The sequence below is a fragment of the Orycteropus afer genome, unplaced genomic scaffold, assembly GCF_000298275.1.
Source record: "Orycteropus afer afer isolate SDZICR_OR568_19922 unplaced genomic scaffold, OryAfe1.0 scaffold00179, whole genome shotgun sequence".
Classification (NCBI taxonomy): Eukaryota; Metazoa; Chordata; class Mammalia; order Tubulidentata; family Orycteropodidae; genus Orycteropus; species Orycteropus afer.
In genome coordinates, this window is record NW_006921766.1 from 5294441 (window position 1) to 5307990 (window position 13550).

General features: G+C 46.3%; 1 protein-coding gene across 1 annotated transcript in view; it reads left to right on the plus strand.

Moving 5' to 3' along the window:
• Nucleotides 1-5415: 5415 nt before the first annotated feature.
• C2CD2 (C2 calcium dependent domain containing 2) overlaps nucleotides 5416-13550 on the plus strand; it is a 119335-nt gene continuing 111200 nt past the window's right edge. Inside the window, exon 1 of the mRNA XM_007947315.1 lies at nucleotides 5416-5688. Within this exon, the coding sequence (XP_007945506.1) occupies nucleotides 5416-5688 (273 nt within the window). The remainder of the gene's footprint in view (nucleotides 5689-13550) is intronic.

A 13550-nucleotide genomic window follows, 5' to 3' on the forward strand; every position in this document is an offset into this window, starting at 1 on the left:
ATCCCTGGGGCTGACTGCTCTTCTGTCCAGGTTCAAGGCTTTTATCCCCTTTCTCCTGCTCTTCTGGCCTGCTACTCTGGGCGTCCCTGAGTTGTCTCTCCTCACCTGTAACCCTGGGGCTACAAATAATAGCAACCAAAATAAATAAATAAATAAATAACCTTGGGAGTAAATATCATAGCAACACAAAAGACCTGTACAAAGAAAACTATAAAAGACTACTTCAAGAAACCATAAGAGATCTACATAAATGGAAGAACATACCATGTTCAAGGATAGAAGATCGAACATTGTGAAAATGTCATTTCTACACAAAGCAATCTGTACATTCAATGCAATCCCAATCCAGATCCCATCAACATTCTTTAAGATTATGGAAAAACCAATCACTAATTTTATATGGAAAGTAGAGAGACCTCGGAACTGCTATATGAAAAGTGAATTTGCTCTGTAAATCTTCACCCAAATCACAATTAAAAAAAAAAAGAAAAGAAAGAAAGGAAAGAGACCTCCGATAAGCAGAGCACTACTGAAGAAAAACAAAATAGGCCGTCTCACACTCCCAGATCTCCAAACCTACTATATAGCCACAGTAGTCAAAATAGCCTGGTATTGGTACAATGTCAGACACATACACCAGTGAAACAGAATCGAGAACCCAGAAACAGACCCATCAACCTATGGTCAGCTGATTTTTGACAAAGGGCTGAAATCCATTACATGGGGAAGGGATGGTCTCTTTAACAAATGGTGCTGGCAAAACTGAATATCCATTAGCAGTAAAATGAAATGAGATCCATACCTCACATCATACACAAAAACAAACTCCAGATGGATCAAAAACTTAAATGTGAAACCTAAAACTATAAAGTTCCTCAGGGGATAAACTAGGGCCAAATTTAGGGGCCCTAATTAATGGCATAGGAGCTCTGGTGGCACAGTGCCTAAAGCACTTGACTGCTAACCAGAAGGCTGGTGGTTCAAACCCATCAGCCACTCCTCGGAAGGAAGATGGGGCAATCTACTTCCATAGTGATACTGCCTTGGAAACCCAAGGAGGGGTTGCTGTGAGTCAGGTCCGACTTGATGGCAAATAACAACAATTAATGGCATAAATAGACTGTCAAGCATAACCCAAAATGCACAAACTGCAGAAGATAAACTAGATGAATGGGACCTTCTAAAAATTAAATTGTTATGTGCTTCCAAAGGCTTCTTCAAAAGAGTGAAAAGAGAACCTACAGATTAGGAAAAATATTCAGTAATGACATATCTGACAAGGGACTTATCTCTAAAATTTATACAAAACTCCAACACCTCAATAACAAAAAGACAAACAATCCAATTCAAAAATGGGCAGAAGACATGAATAGACACTTCACCAAAGAGGATCTTAAGGCCACCAACAAACACATGAAGAAATGTTCACAATCATTAGCCATTAGAGAGATGTAAAGCAAAACAATAATGAGATACTATCTGGCCCCAGCACTAATAGCAAAGTTCAACAAGACAGAAAACAACAAATGCTGGTGAGGATGTGGAGATTGTGACTCTCATACACTGCTGGTGGGACTGTAAAATGATACAAACACTCTGAAAAACAGTATGGCATTTCTTTAAAAAGTTGGAATTAAAAATACCATTTGATCCAGCAATCCCATTACTAGGTATATACCCTAAGGAAGGGAGAGCCGGGACAAGAACAGATATATGCACACCTATGTTCAACGCAGCAGTATTTACAATAGCAAAAAGATGGAAACAACCTAGGTGCCCAGCAACAGAATAATGGATAACCAAACTATGGTACATACACACAATGGAGTACTATGCAACACTAAAGAATAATGTAGAATCTGCAAAACACCACATAATGTAGGTGAACTTGGAGGACATTATCCTGAGTGAAATAAGTCAATCACAGAAAGACAAATATTGTATTAGTTCACATTATAAAGTTAAGGAAAGGTTTGCATATGGAAGGAAACTTTCTTTGTTGGTTATGAGGAGTGGGAGGGGAGGGGAGGAAACACTGGAAAAATTAAAAAAAAAAGAAAAGAAGTAATCAAGGGTGTGGATAAGCTAACAGAAAAGACAGAACAAGTATGGTACAGAAAGACAAGATGAGAAAATACTGATTATGGTGTGTATAAGGACCAGCAGAACAGCAGTTCATTGCTGGGAGCAATACCAGAACCATAGCCCAAGCAAGAGTCTGACTCCCCCAGTGGAGAGGGTAAGGTATATGCAGTCTCTCACTATCTCAGAGAACAGTGCGTAGGTCTGGTGGAGAAGACTCCATTTCGAGGTGGGCAGTCTTGAGAGTGATCTTCCTCTAAGCCCACACATTCATGGTGTGGTACTCTATCTGCTAGGAGCACCCAAAGTGTCACTAAAGTTAAGGTAATGGTTGTTGGTGGCCAACATGGGTAGTAGCAGGCACATTCTGGGAATCTCCGGTGCTGGGGATCGATTGCAGTGGCAGCTCATCCGGGATACCCTGTGTCAGCCCCACTGGGTCTCTTCTGTCCAGACAGTGTTTCAAGCCAAGCAGGATGCCTGTCATTGGAAAAGCCCTCACTTGCAATCTAAGCCCATGCACTCCCCGTGTGGCACTATTCCTAACTCCCCTTATGAAGTCCAATAGAGCAAACACCAATATTGCCACAACCAAATTGAAGAAGGTGTCACTACGGGCCCCATCACAAGAATTGTAGACACTGGGGTTATCCACAAACTCATCCCTGACACTGGTTGATAAGTACTAACTCTGTTTATCTACTCTTGCTTGTGTAAGTCCTTCATGTGTGGAGGCAGCCACCCTTTGTGTGTTGATATTCTTATGTATTAATAAACTCGACATTATGGAAAGACAAATTTTAAGTAGAGTGATCATTCGTCACCACCTACTCAAACAGGGACCATGCTGTGCAGTGTCCTCCAAACCTTGGATTGATGGGGTGGGGCAGGGAGCAGAAACACAGGGTGCCTGGTGTTTTTCATAGATTTACAAGACAGCTCCTATTTCATGTTTTAGCCAATTGCATTACCACCATAAGCCCATGTTATTCTTTATTTTCTCTCCATTTGCTTCTGCACAGAGTAATTCAATATCTGTATGTTTACATTCCTATTGTAAAAACTCAGACAAGCATGACTAATTTCAAGCTAGGAATGGTGGTTAGTTTATTGTCTGTGACAACCTCTAAATAAACCAGTGGTGTGCACATGATTCCAAGCTGTGTCTGTGGAGGAAGGGTACAAGTTCCACTGGTGTCACAAGACAGCCATGTCATCACCTATGACATAGCTGTGGGTGAGTGCACATTCATGTGTGCACATTTACCACGAAACAGGGAGACACGGAGCTGCTGAGTTCTCCTCCCAGTTCTTCCTTCAAGGGGATCAGCAGGACTTGAATTGTTCAACTCCATAGTTCTGGCTCCAGAGCAGGAAATAATTAGACCTTTCCTCCAAATAAGTAAGAAAGGGTTTCAGAAAGACCTGTTTTCATAAAGATTATAGCTAAGAAAACGATGGAGCAGTTAGTTCTACCCTGAAATGCATGGGGTCACTATGAGGCAAAACAGACTTGATGGCAACGGGTTTGGTTTTGGTCGGTTCTTACCCTTTATTTATTCAAGAGCTCTCCATTCAGCTCACAGGCTCTTCTCCCTATGGGTTGGGGAAATTGTTCTTTTTGTATCTTTATAAAAAGAACTACCAAATAAGCCTATCTCCTTGAGGAAACCGCCCCCCACCGCCCCAGTGGAGTCCTAAGGAGACCTTCATGTCCCAGTGCTGTCCAGGAAGTAGAGCTGGGGAGGAGCCTCACCTTCTGCTGCTAGGGAGAAGCTGGAGTCTCACCAACATTACTAACCAGACTTCCCTCCTTAGTAGGCGCCTCCAGGTAAAAGAAGGCAAAGATTAGGTCTATCTTAAGGTCAAATCCCTTTAAGAGCCACAGAAAATACATGCCAATTGCTATTTTACGGTTTAGGCTTTGCATAGGGATACCATGGAGAAATCTCAGACTTTATATGTTTCCTTGGCACTTCTTATGCATGGGGGTTGGTCCCGCAAGAGAAAGGGTGCAGGGGATGTGTCTCACTCACAAACGCATACCAAAACCAAACCAAACTCATTGCGGTGGAGTCGGATCAGACTCATAGCGACCGGTCCTTGGGTTTCTGAGGCAGTATCACTACAGAAGTGGATTGCCCAATCTTCCTTCTGAGGAGTGGCTGGTGGATTTGAACCACCAGTCTTCTTATTAGCAGTCAAATGCTATGCCACCAGAGATCCCCACAAACACATAGATTCTGCTTAATAACACAACTGCACAAAGAAGGTGGGGCCTGCGGGCATTTTGCTGAGCTCCTCCTTGAACATTGGCAGGGTAGCCCATAAGACAAGGCTCCAAACGGAGCTCCACAAATACGGGGATTTCTCTCCCCTTTAGGGTGCGAGTGGAGGACTTCTAGGGACATTCCAAAGTGCCTAAAACAAGGCATTGTCCTGCTGGTGGGCAGACGGCTTTCCTAGAAATCACCCTCCAAATGGTCCGCGTAGACACACACACACACACACACACACACACACACGAGCCGCAACGAGCCAACCCCCCAGGGGCCGCTTCACTCTGCTGATTAATTGGAAAGTCCCGCGCGTGGTGGCGGTCGCGTCTTCACGCCAGAGGCAGGCAGGTCAGCGCTGGAGGAAGCCTCGCTGGGTGTTCAAAGCCAGTAAGTACCTAGCTGCCCTCGGCCAGGGGCCGCAGCGGGGGTGGGGACAGGGCCCACCCGGGCGGGGCCTTTAAGGAGGTGGGAGGGGCGGGCCGGGCCCGGAGGGCCGGAGCGCCAGGAGGCCACCGACGGCTCGGCCCCGCCCCCGCCCTTGCCCCTGGCCGGCCGGCCCCGCCCCCCGGCATTACTCCCTTCCCCTCCTCCTCTCCTCCCACCGCCCCGCCCCAGGTTGGGCCTCCTCCGAGCCGCTGCTGGTTCGAGGGCGGGACGCCCCGGGCAGCGCGCGGTGGAGGAAATGCACCCTGACTGCGGCCCAGGAACTTCCCAGACGCCTGAGTAGCAGGCGCCTACTGCGGAGTCTGCTTCTGCTTCTCCATTTTCCAGGTGTGATTGAAGGGGACGCGATCTCGGGCTGTGGCCATTGTGCGCAGGCCGGGCATTTCCTCTTGGCCTCCGCGCCTGGGTCCTGCCTCTCCCGGAGCAGCCCTGGAACCCGGCTCCTCCTCTCCCGCCTCTCTCTACCGCCGCGCCCCCGACCCGCCCTCCCAGTTCGCCGCCCAGCCGGCCGGCGGACTAATGTCCTGAGCTCGTCGCCCGCGGGCGCTACGCCCTGGACCCGGGCTGCGTCGAGGAGCTGAGGCGAGGCGGCTGGGTATGCGCCAGCACTATGTCCTGGCTGGGTTCGTGGCTCAGTGAGGTCCAATGGCTTGTCCTGGTATCGCTCTTCGTCGCGGCCCTGGGCACGGTGGGCCTGTACCTGGCGCAGTGGGCGCTGGCCAGGGCGCGACCCCCGTCCCTGTGGCACACAGAAGAGCCTCGCGAGGGTCAGCACCAGGAGACCGACGCCCTGCTGACCTGGATCCTGAAGTTGAACAGCTGGCGGAGCCAGTGGCAAACAGCCTGGGTGATGGCTCTGAACGAGGAGGCCAAAAGGAAAGGGGTGAGTTTCTGCGAGAGCCTCAGAGTTCTCGGGTTCGAAGCGCGCTGATGGCCTGGTGCCGGCGTAAGGGTAGAGCTCTTCCCTGGAGTCCTGACTCACCAGCCTTTGACAGAATTCGAATTCAGCCTCGCCCTTAACAAAGCATCTCTGAAAGTTAGGAGAAAGACCTGGAAGACCCTGGGGGGGGGGGTTCGAATTTATTCACCAAGCCTTAGTGACCAGGTCCCCAGCTCCACCAAGGGGAAAGGAGTGGTTTGAGAGACTTGGCAGAGGGACCAGTCCCTGTCCCAGCTCATACCTGCCTTTCCTGAGTCCCACATGGCTTCTGACACCCAGAACTTAACTTGATTATGCAGCTGATGAGTAACTATAACCGAAATAAGCTTCTATCACTGTGGAGCTGGACATCACCAGAAATTTATTCTAGAAAGATTTGCATTCTCTGACATATAAAAGTAGTGAACTTGTGTTAGTAGAGGTTGTATTTGGAGCTTTAGGTCTCTATATCATCTCTTTGTATCTTCACAACTCCAGGGACATAGTTGTTGGCACCATTTTACAGGTGAGGAAACTGAGGCCAAGTGAGGTTAAGCAACCTACGCAAGGTCACACAACCTGTGAGTAACAGAGCTGTGATTTGACTCCTGGTGCTGTTTGACCTCAAAGCACAGGGGCTTGCTTAATCCTTAGCTCTCTTGCCTCACACTACTGTGCTTATGCTTCTTCCACTCACAATTACTTGGTGTCTTATTTTTACTTTTAAGACATCTTGCTTTAATAAGTTCTTGGGATCTACTATTTTTAGGTACTCCACAGGAGGGATTAAGAACTGGTGAGTTTGGGGAAGCATCTCCTAGCCTTGGCTCCTTCTCTGTGTTTTGAGGTATACATGTTCTTGCTTTGGAAATAGCAAATGCTATGTGTCTGGTCCACTAGTGTTCAAAATCTCCCCCAGTGGGTCTTCTGCCTGGACTTTGTCTCATGACACTGACACACACATGTGCTGCCATCAGTTTTGAGAGATTGGTTGGCTGTGATCTAAGGCAGGATGTGTGTGTGTGTGTGTGTGATGAAGAAACTAGCATAGCTTCGAGTATAAATTAGCTTCAAATCAACAATTCAAAAACCCTTGTTCTGAACTTTTGAACAAATAACCGTACCTTGAGATTACAAGAGGCTTCAAGGTCAGTAGACCGACTTCCGTCCTGGTGCCTAGAATATGTGTTCCGGATGTCCTGAGCCAGACATTTCCTCCCAGGGGAACCTGTCCATCTCTTGTGGGAGCCCTAAAGCCATGTGTCCTCATACACGTGAGCAAACACAGATTTTTGTTTTTTCACAGGTACTGTCACTGACCCCTGAGTCACTTGGTGTCACGGATGTGGGTTCTGATGTTGAGTCCACTGTCGGCTGGTTGTGTGAACCAGTGTGAGAGAATGAGTATCAGGTGAATGGTGTGTAGGATCCTTCCACTTTTAACACAGGGACCTCTCATTGCATCTAACGCTCAGAGATGGTGGCCCTAAACCCCCAAACCCCAGCCACCTTCTAGTTGATTCAGACTCGTGGTGACCTTGTATGTGTCAGAGTAGAACTCTGCTCCATAGGGTTTTCAAGGCTGTGACCTTTCCAAAGCAGATTATTAGGCCTTTCTTCAGAGGTGACTCTGGAGGGACTCAAAGTGCAAGTCTTTTGGTTAGTGTGGAGCATTTAGCTGTTTGCACCACTCAGGGATTCCATGGTGGCCCTACAGCTTGTAAATTGGGAAATGATCCTGCTTCATTTCCTGATTGGGTTCAGAAGATATAGTCACCTTGCATATAATATTTTCAGATCACTGGTATGCCTGGGGTGTTGAGAGAGAAAGGAAGAATCCCCTGCTGTGGCATTTGCCTTTGGTCAAATGAGCTGAGAACACAGAACAGTATTTGAAGGTTCCGAATGAAAACCTTTTAACAACAGTGGGAAAAGGCCGGGCTTCATGGTCAGGGATAAATTCATAAAGTTTTCATTGGTTAATTTGCAGAAGGAGATTTCTAGGCCTTTCTTCCTAATCTGTCTTAGTCTGGAAGCTCTGCTGTCCATGGTAACCCTGCTGGTATTTGAAATACTGGTGCCATAGCTTCCAGCATCATAGCAGCATGCAAACCACCACAGTATAACTGACAGAGGGGTGGTGGGGAATGGGAGATAGTGGTAAATACTTGTTCATAACCAGTAACTTCCGTGAAAGGTGGAATTTTTTTTTTTTCTAATGGAGACAACAACAACAACAACAACAACAACAATGGAGACAGTAGGGAGGTCTGGTAGCATAGTGCCTAAGGCACTTGACTGCTAACCAGAAGGCTGTTGGTTCAAACCCACCAGCCACTCCTCAGAAGGAAGGTTGGGCAATCTACTTCCGTAGTGATACTACCTCGGAAACCCAAGGAGGGGTCACTATGAGTCGGGTCCTACTCGATGGCACATAACAACAACAACAACAACAACAATGGAGACAGTAACACATTTGGTGGCTGCCTAGAAGGTCAGTGGTTCAAATCCCCCAGCCACTCTGTGGAAGGAAGATTGGATGATCTACTTCTGTAAAGATTTACAGCCTCAGAAACCCAATGAGGGTCGCTATGAGTTGGATTCAACTTGATGGCAGTGAGTTTTGGGTTTGGTGAGTGGCATAAGGGTTTGCTATTGGCTGCTAACCAAAAGACTGGCAGTTCAGGCCACCCAGTGGCTCCAAAGAACAAAAGGCCTGGTGATTTGCTTCTGTAGAGGTTACAGCCAAAAATGCACCCTATAGATCAGTTCTCTTCTGTAACACATGGGGTGTGCATGAGTCAGGGACCAACTCAACAGCAGTTAACAATGACAGCAATTCTAAGTTTTAATCCAGCTTTGTGTTTTAAGACTGAAAGGAGTCCTAAATTCTTCTAGCATGACCCTTTACTTCCTGGAAGAGGAGACTGTGGTCCATGAGTTGGAGGGCCTTGCTGAGCTTGACTGAGATTTTGGCCTGGTGCTGACCCTGTCCATACATGGCTGTAGCCACATTGCCCTGAGGGAAGCAAGTTGGACTTTGAGACCCAGATGTTGCCTTTAGATTCAGTCCAGAAAGAATGGGAGAAAAGGACATGATTGTTTCAGGTGGCATCCCAACAATGGGGCTCTTATCTCCTGGTGCTATGAGCATCCTTTGCACCCTTCATGAGCAGGCACTGTGGCAGCACAAATGCTCTGTCTCAGGGGGGACCTGGATGCTGACCCTCCCTCCACAAATACCTTTACACTATAAACGATGGTGACCTGAGAGGATACCATCACTACCATCAGTGGCCAGGTGGATGCTAGGTATGAGGGGACCACAGGAGAATCACTCAGAGAGCTTTGTAAAAACACTGATGTCTACCCATACTGCTACCTCAGTTCAGACTTAGCAGGAGGTGGGGTATGCTGTATTCTCACAAATTCTACAATTGCTTCTGATGGGTGGAGAATCACCATTGAGAGGAAGTGGTAGAAACCATTGCTCTCTAAGCCAGCTCCTTAGAGTGTCCCTACCCCTTACCAACAACACCTTAAAGCAGTGGCTGTTGCCTTATCTCTTGCATCTTCACTCTTGTCTGGTGTTGGAACCACCTGGTTCCAGTAGATCTCCTTGCATCTGGAGCACAGAAAGATCCCTGAACAGACTTAGTTGCTGGTCAAGCTACGTAACACTGAGAACTTTGTTGCTGTTGTCTTGTGCCACCAAGTCGATTCTGACTTATGTTTCAGAGTGGAATTGCTCATAGGGTTTTCTTTGCTGTAATCTTCACAACTTTTATTCCATGGGGGAGCTCTGGTAGCATAGTGCCTAAGGGATTTGACTGCTAACCAGAAGGCTGGTGGTTCAAACCTACCAGCAACTCCTCAGAAGGAAGATTGGGCAATCTACTTCTGTAGAGATACTGCCTTGAAAACCCAAGGAGGGATTGTTATGAGTTGGACTCCACTTGACAGTAGTGAGTTTGGTTTTGGTTTTTTGGTTTATTCCTTGGTGCTTCTGGTGGCTTGAACCACCAGCCTTTCTTTACCACTGAGAACTAACATTATATTATCCAAAGGAAACAACTAAAGTTTTCCTTTAATTTCTTTGTGTTGGCATTAACATTTCAGAATGATTTGCAGTTCAATCAGTTACACTAGAGGTGGTCCACACATCCCCTGGCTCCCACCTGGGAGGCTCCATGATTGCTGTCTCCATAATTGTACCCTCTCTGTCACCAGGCAACCTTTGTGAGTGTGCATGACAGTACTTCCTCTCTTAGCTAATGCTGCCTGGACCATGAGTTAGGAGCACTGTTGGTTTCACAAATACGCTGTGCTGGCTTAGCAGTGAGCAGTGTGAGCTGGCCAAGGCCCTACATTGATCCATGAGGGTCACCGAAGCTGTTTGTTTTTTAGTCCTTTGGCTCAGGAATGTTCTAAATGCAAATGACCAAGACTGTTGGACAATTTGTGGTCTTTGTAGAAACAAAGATGCTGCGTAAATTTAGAACATGTTATTAATAGCTCTGACTTGTACATGATCTTCTGCAATTTAAAAAGTAAACACAGTGACAAGACTTTAGAGTCTTTGTATTATGTAATGACCTTTGGACTCTGCCCACAAAAATGCAAGCTTCTTGACCAGCTACTAAAACCAATGCCATCCATATATGAAATCAGTTGGTGTGCTGGTTACCTAGTGCCACTCTGACCGAAGTATACCACAAATGTGATGTCTTGAACAAACAGAAGTTTCTTCTCTTGCAGTGAAGTCCGAGTTCAAAGTGCCAGGCTCTAGGGACTGGGTGAAAGCCCCTTGACCTTGGGCTTCAGCTCTGCCTCTTATTCCTGGCCCACTAAAGCTAGAGGCTTTTCTTCACTCAGGCAGCTGCTAACTGCTGAGGCTGACAAGCCCAAAGTTGACAAGTAAAAAGTCACAGTCTCAGTGTTACCAAACAACATGGCAGGGCTCATAGAGATCCCTCCTTGGGTTTCTGAGGCAGTATCTCTACTGAAGTAGATTGCCCAACCTTCAGTCCAAGGAGTGGCTGGTGGGTTTGAACCACCAGCCTTCTGATTAGCAGTCAAATGCCTTAGGCACTACACCATGTTGTTAATTAAAGTCCATTAAAAGTCCTAAGATTGGCAGAGCACAGTAGGCTGCTGAACAATGACATGGCTACATACAGGATTCAAGCGTGCCATAAGGTAGAGACTGTTCCCAAGGCTTCTCCTTATATATGGGAAGCAGACCACATCCCTAAGACACCTACCCAGCTGCTTGCTGTAGATTCCACCATGGAGGTGATTCCCAGTCTCATCATGAGGAATACTACATACAGCTGCCTAGCCCTCAACCAGGCCCAGCCAAGTTGACATACAACCTTAACTACCATAGTTGATAAGAATATAAAAGCCACTTTGGTTGAGGCCATGGAACTTAGCAGGCCCCAGGGGGTTGCTAAGCTTTGCCATGCTACTATGTACCCCTAACTGACCTCCTTTCTGTTACTCAAACATAAACCAAAAACCAAACTCGCTGCCATCTAGTCCATTCAAGCCATAGCGACCCCACCTTGGGTTTCCAAGGCAGCATCTCTACGGAAGTAGATTGCCCAAGCTTCCTTCTGAGGAGTGGCTGGTGGGTTTGTACCACAAGGCTTTTGGTAAGCAGTCAAATGCCTTAGGCACTACACTACCAGAGCTCAAACATGAAGGGCTCTTTTCTTTCTAGGACGTTTCCTCTTAGTCATAATTTTCTTTAAAATTTTCATTTAAATTTTGAGGTCTTTTGGATCTCAGCTCAAAGGTCCTTGATCTTCTGACTCTGTAATGATGCTACCCTGTCCCCATACTGGGAGTCCATCCTCAGTGTTGGCACCTTGTGGTTACCTGTGCCCTTGTATCCTCCCAGTATTATGGGCTAGTGCAGAGCTTGGGTCTGTCCAGGCCCTGGTGAACCCAGTGCCCAGCCCAAGGCTGGCTCAGAGCAGGCCCCCTGACTGGTGGGATGAATGACAAGCCCTGTTAGAAGTGTAGCCCTGAAGGGGGAGAAACAGTGGCATCACCCATCTGGACCCAGGCCTTCCCAGCCTGGGAGCCAGGCCTTGAAAAAACAAGCTGTTTCAATGTGCTTTGTTTTCCACTTCTAAAGACTCTACATGAAAGGAGGCCCACTGATGATTCTGCAAATTGTCAATATTAAGCCCAGGAAGAGGCGCCAGTTCAGGTTGTTCTTTGCACCCACCCATTTTCCCAGCACGACAGGAACTCGGGAAGGAAGCCGGGGTGGTGGTGTGCACACTAGCTACCATTCAGCCAAAGCAAACTTCCACTCCTAACAGCCCACTTATAGGTGACCGAGGAGGGGAGGAGGTCTAGGTAGCTCACTGGTTAGGCTAGAAGGCGGCCTTGGAGCTAGATAGCCAGGGTTCAAGGTCTAGCTCTGCTTAGTAGCTGTGTGAACTTGGGCAAGCCCTAACCAATCTGTGCTTCAGATCCATCCTCTAAACAATGGGAAATTTGAAGTTCAAGCAGGAAGATTGAATCCACACCCCTGAAGATGAAGTGAGGGCTGATTGAGATCTGTGTAAAATGTTTAGCAGAATGCCTGGCATATGATAAGGGTTGGTGATGGTGGACTTCTTTCTCTCTTATAAAGTCTTTTTTTAAAAAATTACTTTTAGATATACAGAAAAGTTGTGAAAATGATTCAGAGTTTCCATATATTCCTCCCCTAGACTCTACCAACATTGATACCTTTCATAAAACAGTCACTGTTGTGTTGATTCCAACTCTTGGTGACCCCATGTGTGTCACAGTAGAACTGTACTCTAGGATGTTCAGTGGCTGATTTTTCAGACATAGATCTCTAGGCTTGTCTTCCGAGGCATCTCTAGGTGGACTCTAACTTCCAGCCTTTCAGTTAGAAGCTGAGTGCAGTTAACCATTTGGACCATCCAGGAACTTCTAACCCTTTACATAACCACAGTACAATTATTAGAACCCAGAAATTAACATTGGCACAATGCTTCTAAGCTAAAGATTTTACTTGAATTTTACCAGTTTCTCCAACTAGTATCCTTTTTTGATTCCAGGATCCAATTCAGAATCTCACCTGCATTGATTGTTACTTCACTTTGTCTCCTGCAGTCTGTAACAGTTGTTCACTCTTTCCCGGCTTTGACACCTCTGAAAATTATTGGATATTATTTTGCCAAATGTCCTTAATTTGTCTGGTGTCTTCACATGATTGGGCTGGGGTTATACACAATCTAGAAATGATATGTCCTTTTTACTGTATTATATCATGGGATATAGGATGTCAGTTTATCTTATTGCTAGAGATGTTGGTCTTGATCCCTTAGGTAAGGTAGTTTCTATCCAACTTTTCCTCTGTAAAGTTATCTCTTTCCCCCTGCAGGTAGCAAATATCTTGGGGACAAGACTTTAAGATTTTGGAAATCCTATTTCTCTCAAAGTTTTGCCCATTAATTTTAGCATTTATCAGTAGATCTTCTCTACACCAATTATTTCTGTGGAGTTTGCCTAATGGTGATTTCTAAATTTTCCCTCTTTCCTTCTACATTCGTTAACTGGACATCTACAAGAAAGAGCTGCCACTTCTTTCCCACCTATATATTTAATTGATTATTTATATCAGCATATTAAAAAAAAAAATCTCACTGCTGTTGAGTCATTTCTGACTCATAGCGACCCCTCCTTGGGTTTCTGAGGCGGTATCTCTACAGAAGTAGATTGCCCAACCTTCCTTCCGAAGAGTGGCTGGTGGGTTTGAACCACCAGCCTTCTTTCTGGTTAGCAGTCAAGTGCTT